General features: G+C 41.7%; 1 protein-coding gene across 1 annotated transcript in view; it reads left to right on the top strand.

The window, feature by feature from the left end:
* Positions 1-16,160, top strand: part of LOC133262742 (ras GTPase-activating protein 1-like) — a 124,475-nt gene that overhangs the window by 49,194 nt on the left and 59,121 nt on the right. Inside the window, exons 5-8 of the mRNA XM_061442189.1 lie at positions 3,329-3,446; positions 4,395-4,426; positions 7,110-7,162; positions 7,885-8,035. Of these exons, the coding sequence (XP_061298173.1) occupies positions 3,329-3,446; positions 4,395-4,426; positions 7,110-7,162; positions 7,885-8,035 (354 nt within the window). The remainder of the gene's footprint in view (positions 1-3,328; positions 3,447-4,394; positions 4,427-7,109; positions 7,163-7,884; positions 8,036-16,160) is intronic.

The raw sequence follows: 16,160 nt of genomic DNA on the forward strand, positions 1-16,160 counted from the left end.
AGTGAGCCCTCAGCACGTTTGCCAATGACACTAAACTGTGTGGCTCAGTTGGGACACTGGAGGGAAGTGTTGCCATCTAGAGGGACCTTGACATGCTTGAGAGGTGGGCCGAGGAAGTTCAACAATGCAAAGTGCAAGGTCCTACACCTGGGTCAGGACAATCCCAGGCACACCTACAGGTTGGACAGAGAAGTGATTAAGAGTAGCCCTGCAGAGAAGGACTTGGGAGTGCTGCTTGATGAAAAACTTAACATGAGCCAGCAGTGTGCGCTCACAGCCCAGAAAGCCAACTGTATACTGGGCTGCAACAAGAGAAGTGTGACCAGCAGGTCGAAGGAGGTGATCTTGCTGCTCTACTCTGCTCTCGTGAGAACCCACTTCGAATACTGTATGCAGTTCTGGTGTCCCCAATGTAAGAAGGACATGGAGCTTTTGGAGCAAGTCCAAAGGAGTGCCGTGAAGATGACAAGGGGCCTGGAGCGCTTCCCATACAAAGACATCATGAGAAAATTTGTGCTGTTTATTCTGGAGAGGGGGGCCTACAAGGATGCCAGAGAGGGACTCTTCATCAGGGACTGTAGTAATAGGACAGGGGGCCATGAGTTAAAACTTAAACAGGAAGTTCAGGTTACGTATAAGCAAGAAGTTCTTTACTGTGAGGGTTGTGAGGCACTGGAACAGGTTGCCCAAAGAAGTAGTAAATACTCCATCCCTGGCAATGAGATTGGACAGGGACTTAGGTGACAAGGCCTAGTGGGAGGTGTCCCTGCCCTTGGCCGGGCATTGGAACTCGATCATCATAAAGTTCTTTCCAACCTAAACCATTCTATGATTATATGATTGCAAGTGTGTGTATATTAGCTTTAATAATCAAGTGTTGTTTGAAATCTTGCAATTCACCTTAAAACTGCAAGCTGATGCTAAATGACACTTGTAGCCTTTTAGATGAATATCATTGTTCTAGCCTAAGACTATGTCTAGATCCAGCCGCACCTGGGTTCCATCAAGACTTTAGAAAGCAAGGGGATCTAGTCTGAACCTTGTGACTCAATGGGAGGGATGCCCTCATCCTTCGTGCCTTTGGTCTAAGGGGGCTTGAGCACCTCCTGTATGAAGATTGGCTGAGAAAGTTGGGGCTGTTCAGCCTGGAGAAGAGAAGGCTGCGTGGAGACCTCATACCAGCCTTCCAGTATCTGAAGGGGGCCTAGAAGGATGTTGGAGAAGGACTCTTGTCATGGTTTAAACAAAGTCAGCCATAAATCGTGCAGTCGCTCTCTCACTCCCCCCCTTTTTGCCCTCCCCCTGCTCCCGGAGGGATGGGAAGGAGAATCAAAAGAATGCAACTCCCATGGGTTGAGATAAGGACAGTTTAGTAAATAAGTTATAACACAAATCACTACTGCTACCACCAATAATAATAACGATAAAGGAAATAACAAGGGAAGAGAATACAACACCTCAGCACCAGCCGACCCTGAGATAACTCGTCCCACCCCACCTGACCGAGCACCGACCAATACCTAGTCCAACCTCGCAGTCCTAGCCCTTCTGGGTAACTCTCAGTTACATCCTGGCCATGACGTGCTGTGGTATGGAATACTTCTTTGGTCAGTTTGGGTCAGGTGTCCTGTCTCTGCTTCCTTCTGCCTTCCCCTCCTCCCTGGCAGAGCATGAGACTCACAAAGTCCTTGGTCAGAGTAAACATGACTTAGCAACAACTAAAAACATCGGTGTTATCAGCACCATTCCCCGGCTGAAAGTCAAAAACACAGTGCTGCACCAGCTACCAAGAAGGAGAAAAAATGACTGCTACTTCTGAACCCAGGACAACTCTTCATTAAGGGCTGTAGTGATAGGACAAGGGGTAATGGGTTCCAACTTAAACAGGGGAAGTTTAGGTTAGATATAAGGAAGAAGTTCTTTACTGTGAGGGTGGTGAGGCCCTGGAATGGATTGCCCAAGGAAGTTGTGAATGCTTCATCCCTGGCAGTGTTCGAGGTCAGGTTGGACAGAGCCTTGGGTGACATGGTTTAGTGTGAGGTGTCCCTGCCCAGGGCAGGAGGGTTGGAACTAGATGATCTTAAGGTCCTTTCCAACCCTAACTATTTTATGGTTTTATGATCTTTTGCTCAATTTTACCATGATTTTCCGTTGTATGCTTCATTTAATAAGTAATAAACTTTGCCATCGAATTCCCTCGGTGGAATGGGGGAAGAATTGGAAAGGTAAAAATGAAAAAAATCTCTTGGCTTGAGATAAAGAAAGTTTAATATTTAGAAAGATTTTTTTTTTTTAATTGTAAGGGAAAAAAAACAAGCACCAACCAACCAAGAGAGAGGGAAAGAAAACCCAAAAAGGCAAATGATTCAAATGAAAGCAATTGCTCACCACCAACCAACTGATGCCCAGCCAGTCTCCGAACACTGTCACCACCTGGCAACTTCCACCCCTAGTTTATTGCTGAGCACAGTTTTGTATGGTCTGAAATATCCCTTTGGTCAGTTGGGGTCAGCTGTCCCAGCTGTTTCCCCTCCCAACTTCTTGTGCATCTCTTGCTGGCAGTGCAGTGTGAAGACCAGAAAAGGCCTTGATGCTGTGTCAGCACTGTTCAGCAGTAAATAAAACATCAGTGTGTTCTCAACACTATTTTTAGCCCAGTTTGAAAACATAGCACCATAGGAGCTACTATGAAGAAATTTAACTCTATACCGACCAAAACCAGTACACCTGAGTCTGGGATTACGCTTAAGGACAGCTTTTACTAACCTTCCAGTAATGAAACTACCTTGGGTGTTTTAATGCTTTGTATTTATGCTCTTATTGTAGCTAACTGCATGTCTTTTCAATGAACTGTTCTGTATCTTCTTTTTAGCACTTATCTGCATATGCAAAGACCTAAATAGTAGATATCTACAGGCTTTATTATACAAATAGAGGTTTTGATTAAAGTAACATTTTCTTAGGCTATTAAGAGAATCTCTGATTGTTTTTACTTGTGTTTAGTATTTGATCCCTCTTGATTTCTCAGAAGAATGTTACTATCTTTTAATGTTATTGTAGTGTTTTTTGGTTTATGTGTCCATAGCACACTTTAAAGTATCTATTAGATTCTAAATGTAAATTGAAGAAAGATAAATGTTCATCTATCATATCTACTTAAGCTGTGTGAAAAATGCACGTGGTGTGCTTGGGATACCAATAAATGTATCTTTCATCTTCAGATTTCCTCAAATGTTTTGCTGAAATTATGCTCAAGAATGCATTGTGTTCATTAAACTTTGTATTGTGATTGTACTTCTAACATAAATCTTATTGAAACACTCTTCAGTTTCCTTAAAGGAGATATGTTTATTGTCCATAATGAATTGGAAGATGGCTGGATGTGGGTTACAAATCTACGGACAGATGAGCAAGGTCTTATTGTAGAAGATCTGATAGAAGAAGTGGTAAGTAATTTTATATTCAGTTCTGTTGCAGAACTGAGATTTTTTGGGTTTATTTATTTTGTGCGTGTATAAGTTGACATTGAAATAAACCCAAACTAGTGGCATTTAACTGCCTGACTTTATGTACTTTTCTAAACTTTCCTGCAGTAATTGAATCTGTCACTTTTTAAATAGTTTAACAAACCTCTAAGTCTCATTCAGTATCCAAACAAAGTACTTATTCACATTATCCAAGCAAGTTCATGTGCCAATGAATGATACTGTGAACTTACTAGGCAGTTCCCTAAGGCAGTTTTGATAAAGAACTTGCTAGTCATTCAATTGTATTCTTGCTATGAATCATTCATAAATTCATAGACTGAAATTTTGCACTGTGGTATGTCTGTTGGTTTGATTTTTTTATTTTCTTTTTTTAAGGCCCAAGTGTGGGTTAAAAAGTCTACTGATGACTTAATTATACCTAGAAGGGCTTATGCTAAGTCAAGAAGCTAACCAGGTGACCTAAAGGTAATTGAATTACTGCAGGAAAGAGATGGTTTAATGGACAGAAACACCCACCCCATCCTCTCACATTCTTTTTGTAAAGAAGTTCACCATTGCTCTGGAGTCTTGATGATGTTTGTTTTGCAGCATAGATATATATATTATTGTTTTCTATATTAATGGTTGGAGTTCAGTAAAGTTGAAGTTCAAGTTACCACATGTAAAGAAGGACTTAAAGAGTGACAGAAACAATCTTTTGAAATAAAGTGTTATGGCTGAATTTTCACTTCGTGAATGAAGTTGAAAAACTCTTTATGTGAAATGTGCAATAAGCCATCTAGTTAAAAAATGTCTTGGACTTATTAATGCTGTTTATTTCTACAGAAGGTCTTAATCTATGAAGTTAACTTTTCTAAACTCAAGCATACTGTTGTCATATCCTTAATATGTTAATTCTCCTATTAGGTAAGAGAAGAAGATCCACATGAAGGCAAAATGTAAGGATTTTTGTGTTGTTATTAAAAGCAAATCATAAAATAACTGTACACTTTAGCAATGAGATTGGGAAGGTGAACCAAAGCTGTGTGTACTTGTTTTTTATCTTAAGACTTTTCTTCTATACCAGCTGTTGAAGATGCATAGTTAATTGACATGAAGTCTTGTATTAGTTATATCTAATGTTAATGGATTTTGCAGTGATAAAATCTTGGATGAGTCTCTCTGTGATCACTTTACCTAGAATATGTACAATGTAGGGTGTGGTGTTTTCTGATTTGTGGGGGCTTTTATACATATATGATTTGCCTTAGAGGTCTGGTCAACTCTAAGTGCATTAGAGGAATTATAGCCTAATAGTAACACTTTCTCTATATTAGCCTTATGTGCTAACACTTAAAGCAAAAACCAGGAGGCTGTAGAAGAATCTGTTTGCAGTGAATTCCAACTTGTTAAATATTAAAAAAAACAAACCGAAGCCTAATACAATCTACAATGAACAATTAATTGATATTACACAAAACTGTTGATTGTTATACTGTTTTCAGTAGTTGAGTAACAAATGAAAGTTACAGAAAATTTCTAGTAGCTGGATAACTTCATCTGTCCTCCATTTGCTTGCTATAATCTCAGCTGCTGCTTCCTGTATTTATTGCCCAGTTTGCAGTTTCCAAAGGACGGATGATTGGAGAAGGCATTTCTTGTGTTGATGTGGTGGTTTGGTTTTTTTGTTTGTTTGTGGGTTCGGTTTGTTTGGGGTTTTTTGCTTTTTTTCTTTGTTTGTGGGGTTTTGGGTTGTTTTTTTGGTTTTGTTTTTGTTTTTTTTTTGCATAGCAGCATAGCAGTAGTAGGGATGCCTTCAAATACAGGATTTTTATTTTTTTTTAAACGAAGTAGTTTATAGCGGATTCTTAGAGCTCTGACACTCAGTCCAGTTACTCATGCTGCTCAGAGGATTCCAGGGGAGTCAGGGATTTCTGTGAATATCAAATAGCCAGAGACTGTCACAGAATCACAGAATCCCAAGGGTTGGAAGGGACCTCAAAAGATCATCTAGTCCAACCCCCCTGCAAGAGAAGGGTAACCTAGAGTACATCACACAGGAACTTGTCCAGGTGGGCCTTGAATATCTCCAACATAGGAGACTCCACAACCCCCCTGGGCAACCTGTTCCAGTGCTCTGTCACTCTTACAGTAAAGAAATTTTTCCTGATGTTCACATGGAACCTCCTATGCTTCAGTTTACACCCATTGCCCCTTGTCCTATCACTGGACATCACTGAAAAAAGCCTAGCTCCATCATCCTGACACTCACCCTTTACATATTTGTAAACATTGATGAGGTCACCCCTCAGACTCCTCTTCTTCAAGCTAAAGAGACCCAGCTCCCTCAGCCTCTCCTCATAGGGGAGATGTTCCACTCCCTTAATCATCTTTGTGGCTCTGTGCTGGACTCTTTCAAGCAATTCCCTGTCCTTCTTGAACTGAGGGGCCCAGAACTGGACACAATAATCCAGATGTGGCCTCAGCAAGGCAGAGTAGAGGGGGAGGAGAACCTCTCTTGACCTACTAACCACACCCTTTCTAATGCACCCTAGGATGCCATTGGCCTTCTTGGCCACAAGGGCACATTGCTGGCTCATGGTCATCCTCCTATCCACCAGGACTCCCAGGTCCCTTTCCCCTTAGCTACTGTCCAGCAGGTCAACCCCCAACCTGTACTGGTACATGGGGTTGTTCTTCCCCAGATGCAAGACTCTACACTTGCTCTTGTTGAATTTCATCAGGTTTCTCCCCGCCCAACTCTCCAGCCTGTCCAGATCTCGATGAATGGCAGCACAGCCTTCTGGTGTGTCAGCCACTCCTCCCAGTTTAGTATCATCAGCGAACTTGCTGAGGGTAAGGTAATATAGAAAGCAAGTTAGAACTAGAGCTCTTTTTTGATGCATAGATGAGGCTTTTTTTTACACACTTAAATGTCTATGTGCGCACTCTGCAATCAAAGGCCGTGTTTCTAGCTTTCCTGTGAAGGACAGGATGAACTCTTAAGATGTAGCATGTGATGTGCCACATGTAAACTGAATAGCCATACAATGTCAAGCTTTTTCCTGTAATAATAGGTATCAGGTTAATACTGGACAGATTGCTGTATTTTTTTAGGATGCTCTGATGCAAGACTCTGGAAGGTGCAAGGTGTGAGATTAAAGCAATTCGTAGTCTAACAAAGCTAGGTTTTATTTCCTTAGCTTCTAGCAAAATTAAATTTTATTTATTTCATACAGTATTTAGTTTCCATTAATCTCTTTGGGCTTTGCATTTCGCACTTCAAATAAATTGCTATCTGAGACTGATTGCCTGTCAAATTATCTAACATTTAAACAGTGCCTTTTCTTCTCTAAACACACTTGGATTTGAACATCTACTATGTGTTGGACACTTGTATTGAAATGAGGTAGTTTATATATATATGTAGATATTATTTTTTCATTCTGTTGGTAGAAAAACAGAATTGCTGAGTAACATAAAGGTTGCTTATATAATCTATATGTGCTAGATTTTTATTTGATAAAGATTAATTCATAGGTGCCAGATATTAGTTCATAAGTGTCAGAATCTTAGATGTCACAACAACTAAAAAAGAGAAATAATAGTCTTGCTTTCTAATTTTTCTTCTTTATCTTTAAGATGGTTCCATGGGAAGATCTCCAAACAAGAGGCTTACAATTTGCTGATGACAGGTACTTGTATTTCACATGGAAACACAGTGATAGTGGAATGACACAATGCAATCATGTTTGTAACAGACTGCAGCAAACCCTGTTTTTTCTGTATAAACATGTGAACATCAGACCTGTAGTTGCTACTACATTGGAAAAAATCCTCATGGCTGAACACTGAGTATTTTTTTATGTTCTCAAGTACAGTTAGTTTAATATTTCTAATTGAAATAGTTAAATATTTTTTATTTTAGTAATATAAATTAAAAATATCTTGGGCTTCATCAAAATGCTGAGGAGAAAATACTGTTATGTACTTATAGAAGAATATATTATAAACTTTTCAGGCTCCTCACAGAAGAAAGAATTTTTAAAATGAAAACATCAAGATTTCTGACTCATACTTTTAACTAACATACCTTAAATATGAGAACAAAAGTGTTTTGGATTTTTTTTTAAAACACTGTCAAACTTATACACACACACCCCCCCATATGCTCTTGTAAAGAGGTGGCAAAAGTAGGGATAGGTTGTCAGCTACAGCCAAATGATTTTGCATTAACTGGCAGTTTAGTACTGTTTCATCCTATTTGGGTGAAGAATGGAGATCACTGTTGAAACTTAAATCAGACTTTCCTTTAAGTGTGCAATTCTTGTTAATTTGTACAGAAAGAGCTTTGATAAGAGCTCAATAATGACATAGAGGTAACAGTGAATAACACTGTATTATGATATCTTTTCAGTTGGTCAGGTGTGCAGTTTTCTTGTGAGGCCTTCAGATAATACACCTGGTGATTATTCACTTTATTTTCGGACCTGTGAAAATATTCAGCGTTTTAAAATATGTCCAACATCAAGCAATCAGTTTATGATAGGAGGCAGATACTACAATAGGTAAGTTTTAATAGTTGTGTGCATTTTATACTTCTGTAAAGAATTTGTATAACATATTGCTGATAACTTACTAATATGATCATAAGATTTCAGTATTTCTTAAGAATATGCTGAGTTTTAACTAACTTGCCCAGTAGTTAGTTGTAACTAAGCACCTTCTAAAAGCCTTCAAAAGCTTAAGGGTAACATGTTTCTTTTGAAGTATTTTTTTCCTTCTGTAAATGATTTTCTTCACCCTATAAATTGGGTTATGATATGTAATTAGGAGAATTTTTCATTCTCTTGGAAGCTACTATTTATAATAGGGAGTTTTGTGTATATTAAAATGTTCATTTTATTGGAGACATTCAGTAGGGATTTTAAAGTATAAATAATAGAAATGGGTATTGACAAGAAAGGGAAAAATTGCCTTCATTGTTGAAAAGCATCATTAAATCACCTTAAAACATGTGAATGATGCTTTGGTCAGAAGTGCAGGTCACTTCATTTAGAGTGATGAAATTTGGGATGGGTTTGTTTTGCCACAGGTATAAAAATATGGTAATATGTACAAAAAGAAATAATAAGATATGTTTCCACTTTCCTGGGAGAAGCTATGAATACAGTTCCATCCTTGAATCAGTGACAGCTCTATGAATAAGATTATCAAGACTTCTCAGTAGTGAAAACTCACCTTTCTTTTTTAATTGAGGCCATTGCCTGTCACATAATCAGAAATTTTCCAGATTTGTTCACCTAAATCCAGGGCATCATGCCAGCAGCGAATCTCTCACTTCTAGCTTGGCTTCTGAGTGAGTAGAGGTCCAGCAGCTGGTGTCTGTGAAAATGTCAAGGTGTCTCCTAAGAAGTTCAGTGGACTTCATATGATTTCAAATGACTGATGGTTTGAGACTAAGCAATTGGAACCTTATTAACTTATGTATATCCCACACACAGGCTGCTTGAGTACTTTCTACATTAATCAGTCTGGCCTCCAGACATCCTTAATGAAAATCAAGCTAGTTGCAGTGTCAGCTTTTGATGAAGGTAAATCCCCTTTTGCCCATTATCTAGTTACATGGCTATTAGGAAGATGATAGGCTAAAAGCCCACACCCTAGCTGATGTCAAACTAATTAGCAAATTAGCAGAAGTTTTATTAGTCTCAAATGGCTTTGCAACATTAGATAGTATCACTCCAGAAGCTTACTGCAATAAGTTATTACTTCAGGAAATTAATTTCCTTCCGCTGTATTCATTTGTGTGTATATATAAAATACATTTACCTAGAGAAGAGTCTTTCCTTGGCATTGCATGGAAAGCAAAATTAAAAGATTAAACATCACTAAGTTAGGGTAGTATGCTTTTAGAGGTTTGTTTTTTTTTTAATATTTTGGTATTTGTTTCCAAAGATCCTGCTCAATGAAAGAGAGCTTCTTGGCTTTGAAAGACATCTAGTTTTAGTTGAACGTTTCAGGGAATTTCTAATATACTCTTAGGCAAAAATTCTGTCCAAGTTAGCATTTACTGAAAGTTGATAATCTTCTTGGAAGTTCAAACAGTATATAATACAAGATAATTATGCAAAATGAACGTGGTAACTGCCACAAAATATTTACTATAAGTTCTACTGCAGAAGGCAATAAATAAGAAACAGGAAAAAAGGAATTATGTTTGATGGGCTTTTTAATTCTTGTACTGGTCTATTTGTTATGGACACTAGAAGATGGAAGTCTTTAAATATATGAAGACTGAAGTGAATTGTTTTATGGAACAATTAGATGTGGCTGAAAAGCATCAAATGGCATTGAATCCAGAACAAAAACATAGGAAGTATGAATTAATGCAAAATAAAGAAATGATCTATGAGTATTTCTTGGGTGTTGTGGTTTAAGCCCAGCCGGCAACCCAGAACCATGCAGCCGCTTGCTCATGCCCCCCCTTCCCCCCCTGCTCCCAGAGAGATGGGGAGAAGAATTGAAAGAATGTAACTCCCACGGGTTGAGATAAGAACAGTCGAGTAACTAAGATATAACACAAAACCACTACTGCTACCACCAATAACAATAATGATAAGGGGAATAACAAGGGAAGAGAATACAACTGCTCACTACCTGCTGATACCCAGGCCAACTGAGAAGTGAACTTACCTTTCCAGGTAACTATCAATTTACATCCTGGGCGTGATGTGCTGTGGTATGGAGTACCTCTTTGGCTAGTTTGTGTCAGGTGTCCTGTCTCTGCTTCCTCTCGACTTCCCCTCCTCCCTGGCGGATCATGAGATTCAGAAAGTCCTTGGTCAGAGTAAACATTACTTGGTGTGTTATCAGCATTGTTCCCAGGCCAAGTCAAAACCACAGTACTGCACCAGCTACTAAGAAGGAGAAAAATGACTGCTACTGCTGAAATCAGGGCAATATCCACCCCTTATTCCATACCATTCACATCATGCTCAGATCCCGCATTTTTCAAAATGCCATCACTCTTGTCTTATATATATATACACACATATCCACACACACATAAAGAGAGAGATATCATTCCTTAGTGCATGGACCAATCCCTATAAAGCTGTTGAGTTCATCTGTTCCATGATGTTGGGCTCCATCTCTTGTAACAGTCTTTCAGAGCAGGAGAGACTGTGTGCAGTGTTGGACTGTTCCCTGCTGATGACACCACGGAACTCGTCTGGTCACTGCTGAGCTTGTCTGTTTTTTTCAAAGTTTGAGTAGCTGATGTACTTATCACTGGGGCTGGTTTAGCTGCTGTGCTTGGAGCTGAAGTAGCTGCATTGTCTGTTACAATTGGAGTTTGAGGAGCTACTGTACTTGTTGGGGTTGGTGTAGCTGCTGTTCTTGGAGCTGGAGTAGCTGCGCTGTCTGTTGCAGTCAGAATTTGTGTAGCTGCTGTACTTGTCACTGGTGTTGGTGTAGTTGCTGATGCTACCACCAACAGTAATAATGATAAGGGAAATAACAAGGGAAGAGAATACAACCGCTCACCACCTGCCAACTGATACCCAGACCGACTGAGCAGCGATCTAGCCCTTCCAGTTAATTGCCCCCAGTTTATATACTGGGCATGACGTGATGTGGTATGGAATCCCTCTTTGGCTAGTTTGGGTCAGTTGTCCTGTCTCTGCTTCCGCTCTTCTTCCCCTCTTCCCTGGCAGAGCAGGAGACTCAGGAAGTCCTTGGTCAGAGTAAACATTGCTTAGCAACAGCTAAAAACATTGGTGTTAACAGCATTGTTCCCAGGCTGAAAGTCAAAAACATAGCACTGCACCAGCTACTAAGAAGGAGAAAAATGACTGCTACTGCTGAACTCTGGACAGTGGGCAGAGGGAACACCTGTTTTTCTTCTTTATAACTTACCTAAATATGTGGAGTATGTCTTCAAGGTGAAAAAGTAGAGGTTGAAGAAGTGGTGCTTGTTTAAATGGATCTGTTAAACTTTTTTAATTGATTTTTTTAATAAGCTATTTCTTTAAATGATTTGAAGGTTTCTGTTTTGAATGCAGTACTAGTAGTAGACTGGAACTTTAGAAAAAGTCATCCTTTGTAATAGTGTTGTTTCTCTTAATATTCTTCTCTTTTAGTGATTTTAAGTGGGATTAAAAAATGTATAAAATAAAACCAATCTGTTATTTGTTTGCAGTGTATTGATTGCAGTTAGTCACATAAATTACAGACCAAGATTTTCTTTAAAAAAGAAAAAAAAAGAGCCTGAAAAATAGTAAGGAAACATTTCTTTGATACAGTGCAATATACAGTTGGCTTTCTGGGCTGCCAGCACACACTGCTGGTAAATGTTAAGTTTCTCATCAAGCAGCACCCCCAAGTCCTTTGCAGGACTACTCTGAACCACTTCTCCATTCAACCTGTATCTGTGCCTGGGATTGCCCTGACCCAGGTGTAGGACCTTGCACTTTGCATTTTTGAACTTCATTGGCCCACCTCTTAAGTGTGTCAATGTCCCTCTGGATGGCATCCCTTCCCTCCAGCATATCAACCAAACTGCACAGCTTAGTGTCTTCAGCAAACTTGCTGAGATCACATGCAATCCCACTGTCCACATTACCGAAAAATATGTTGAACAAGATTGGTCCCAGTGCCAACCCCTGAGGGACACCACTCGTTACTCATCTCCATTAGTAAATTGATCCACCAGGTGGTCCATCCATCAAATTTATGTCTCTCCAGTTGTCCTGGGTTCAGCAGTAGCAGTCATGTTTTTTTTCCTTTGTGTTAGCTGGTGCAGTGCTGTGTTTTGACTTCCAGCCTGAGAACAGTGTTGGTGAAGCCGATGTTTTCAGTTGTTGCTAAGTGATGTTTACCCTGACCAAGGACTTTGTGAGGCTCATGCTCTGCCAGGGAGGAGGGGAAGCTGTGAGGAAGCAGAGATGGGGCGCCTGACCCGGGCTAGCCAGGGAGGTATTCCGTACCACAGCACGTCATGGCTGGGGTGGGGGGTAACTGGGAGTTACCTGGAAGGACACGGGCTTCCGGGTGGAACTCGTTTTCTTGGCCAGTGGTATCGTATTCTCTTCCCTTGTTATTTTCCCTTATCATTGTTGTAGTTGATAGTAGCGGTGGTGATTTGTGTTGTACATTGGTTGCTGGACTGTTCTTGTCTCAACCCGTAGGAGTTGCACTCTTTCGATCCTCCTGCCCGTTCCTCCGGGAGTGGGGAAGGGGAGAGCCCCAGTGGGGGGGAGATGGACCTCGATTGTTGTCAGCTCGGCACCACTCACTGGGAGTGAGTGAACAAGTTACCTGACTGGGTTTAAACCACGACACCAGTGTAGACAAGGATGTCACTCAGGACAGTGTTGAATGCTTTGCATAAGTCCAGGTAGATGACGTCAACTGCTTTGCCCCAATCCATCAGTTCTGTAGCCCCATCATAGAAGGCCACCAAATTGGTCAGGAAGGATTTCCCCTTTTAGTGAAGCCATGCTGGCTGTCACCAACCAGCTTGTCGTTTTTCATGTGCCTTAACATGCTTTCCAGGAGAACCTGCTCCAAGATTTTGCCAGGCACAGAGGTGAGACTGACTGGTCTGTAGTTCTCTGGGTCTTCTATTTTCCCCTTCTTGAAAATAGGGTTTATATTTCCCTTTTTCCAGTTGTTGGGAAGTTCACCTGACTGCTATGATTTTTCAGATATGATGGCCAGAGGCTTAGCAACTTCATTTGCCAGCTCCTTCAGGACCCGCGGATGGATTTCATCAGGGCCTATGGACTTGTGCACATTCAGCTTCCTAAGATGATCTCAAACCTGATCCTCTCCTACAGTGGGCCTAAGCTCTTCATTCTCACAGTCCCTGAATCTGCCTTCCAAGACTTGGGCGGTGTGGTCTGAGCACTTGTCAGTGAAAGCGGAGGAAAGGAAATCATTAAGAACCTCAGCCTTCTCCAAATCCAGGGTAGCCAGTTCTCCCGATTGCTTCTGGAGAGGGCCCACATTATCCCTAGTCTGTCTTTTGTTTGTGACATACCTATAGCAGCGTTTCCTGTAGGCCTCCTGGCCTTCCTGCCCCTTTTTCTTCTTTTTTGGATGCAGCACTCCTGAGCTTGGAGGAGCTGATCATTGAATATCAGCCAGCAGTCTTGGCCTCTCCTTACCTCTAGGGCTTTATTCCCTGGAACCTTACTGAGCAGGTTCCTGAAGAGGCCAAAGTCTGATCTCTTGAAGTCCAAGACGGCAAGCTTGCTGCGTGCCCTTCTCACTGCCCTAAGGATCTCGAAGTCCACCATCTCATCATCACTGCAGCCAAAGCTGCCTTAGAGGGTCACATTCCCCACCTTCCCCTCCCTGTTGGTGAGCACGAGGTCAAGCATGGCACCTCTCCTTGTTGGTTCTTTTATCACTTGCAAAAGGATGTTGTCTTCCACACAATCGAGGAACCTCCTGGATTGCTTCTGCCGGGCGGTACTGTCCCTCCAACAGATATCAGGGTGGTTAAAGTCCCCCATGAGGACAAGGGCCTGCAAGCGTGAGGCTGCTCCTATCTGTCTATAGAGAGCTTCATCCACAGAGTCCCCCTGATCATATGGCCTGTAACAGAACCCCACCCTCTGTAGGCAGATAGGTGCAGCCTTGCATTCACAAACCCTTGTCCTCATTGTGACTTCAACCACCCTGATATCTGATGGAGAGTCCACACAGGAGAACACAAGCAATCCAGGTGGTTCCTGGAATATGTTGATAATAACTTCCTTCTTCAAGCAATACAGTAACCAACTAGGAGCAGGGCTATGCTGGACCTTGTTCTTCAAAAAAAGGAGGGGCCGGTGGAGAATGTTAAGCTTGAGGGCAGCCTTGGCTGTAGTAACCACAAAACGGGTGAGTTTGAGATCCTTAGGGCAGCAAGGAGGGTGCGCAGCAGTCTCACTACCCTGAACTTCAGGAGAGTGGACCTAGAAAGCTGGTTAATATTCAAGGATCCCCTCCTGCAAGCTCAGGCACAATGCATCCCAAGAAAGAGGAAGTCAGGCAAGAATGCCAGGAGGCCTACATGGTTGAACAAAGAGCTCCTGAACAGACTCCAGCACAAAAAGGAGGACTACAGAGGGTGAAAGCAGAGACAGGTAGCCTGGGAGGAATTTAGAGAAATAGAACAGCCATGGATCAGGTTAGGAAAGCTAAAGCCCTGACAGAATTAAGTGTGGCCAGAGCCATTGCCCAGGGAGACGAGGGAAAATGTGGGCCCTCTCTGGAAGGAAATGGGAGACCTGGTCTCCCAGGACATGGAGAAGGCTGAGGTACTCAATGACTTGTTTGCTTCCATCTTCACTGGCAAGACCTCCAGCCACACTGCCCAAGTCACAGAAGGCCATAGCAGGGACTGGGGGAATGAAAAACCGCCTGCTGTAGATCAGGTTCAAGAACATCTAAGGAACTTGTAGATGCACAAGTCCATGGGACTTGATGCATTAGTGGGTCCTGAGGGAATTTGCCAAGATATTATCCATCATAATTGAGAAGCTGTGGCAGTCCCGTGAATTTCCTGCTGACTGAAAAAGTGGAAATATAACACCCAATTTTAAAAAAGGAAATAAGGCAGACCCAGGGAAGTACAGACTGGTCAGTCTTGCCTCAGTGCCTGGCAAAGTCATGGAGCAGATCCTCCTGGAAACTTTGCTAAGACACGTGGATGGTATGGGGGTAGTGACAGCCAATGTGGCATCACTAAGGGAAATCGTACCTGATGAATTTGGTGGTCTTCTATGATAGGGCTGCTGCATTGGTGGATAAGGGGCTGGCGACTGACATCATCTACCTGGACTTGTGCAAGGCTTTTGAAAGTTTCCCACATGACATACTTATGTCTAAACTGAAGAAGCATGGATTTGAAGGATGGGCCACACAGTGGATAAAGAATTGTCTGAATGGCCAAACTCAAAGAGTTGCGGTCAATGGCTCAATGTCCAGATGGAGATCTGAGATGATTGGCATTCCTCAGGGATCAATATTGGGACCAATCTTGTTCAGCATTTTTTCTGGCAGCATGGACAGTGGGATGGAGTGCACCCTCAGCAAGTTTGCTGAAGACACTAAGTTATGTGGTTCAGTTGATATGCTGGAGGGAAGGGATGCCATCCAGAGGGATCTGGACACTCTTGAGAGGTGGGCCAATGCCAACCTTATGAAGTTCAACTAAGCCAAGTGCAAGATCCTGTACCTGGGTTGGGGCAATCCCAAGCAGAAACACAGGCAGGGTGGAGACTGGTTCGAGAGCACCTGTGGAGAACTTGGGTGTGTTGGTCTATGAGAAGCTGAACATGAGCCGGCAGTGTGTGCTCGCAGCCCAGAAAGCCAACCGTATCCTGGGCTGCATCAAAAGAAGTGTGACCAGCAGGTCGAAGGAGGTATCCTTGTCCCTCTACTCTGCTCTCTGCTCATTCATCTGTATGTTAATGTTGTTTCTCTTTATTACAACATAACTTTCAATTACTGCAAAAATAAGAGCAATTGTATTTTAACTTGCATCTGTCACTACTTCTCTCCCAGTCCTTCAAAATACAATTTAAACCTGATTCTGGTAATTCTTCCCTGTAGAAGAGCGTTACTGACTGGGGAGCTAAATAAACAGGATAGCTCAGTGATTTTGAAGTATAACCTGCATAATCCATGTTGAAAAAC

Source organism: Pezoporus flaviventris, unplaced genomic scaffold (genome assembly GCF_033815535.1).
Source record: "Pezoporus flaviventris isolate CSIRO_AGI_PZ_B2104156 unplaced genomic scaffold, CSIRO_AGI_Pfla_v1 ptg000219l, whole genome shotgun sequence".
Classification (NCBI taxonomy): Eukaryota; Metazoa; Chordata; class Aves; order Psittaciformes; family Psittacidae; genus Pezoporus; species Pezoporus flaviventris.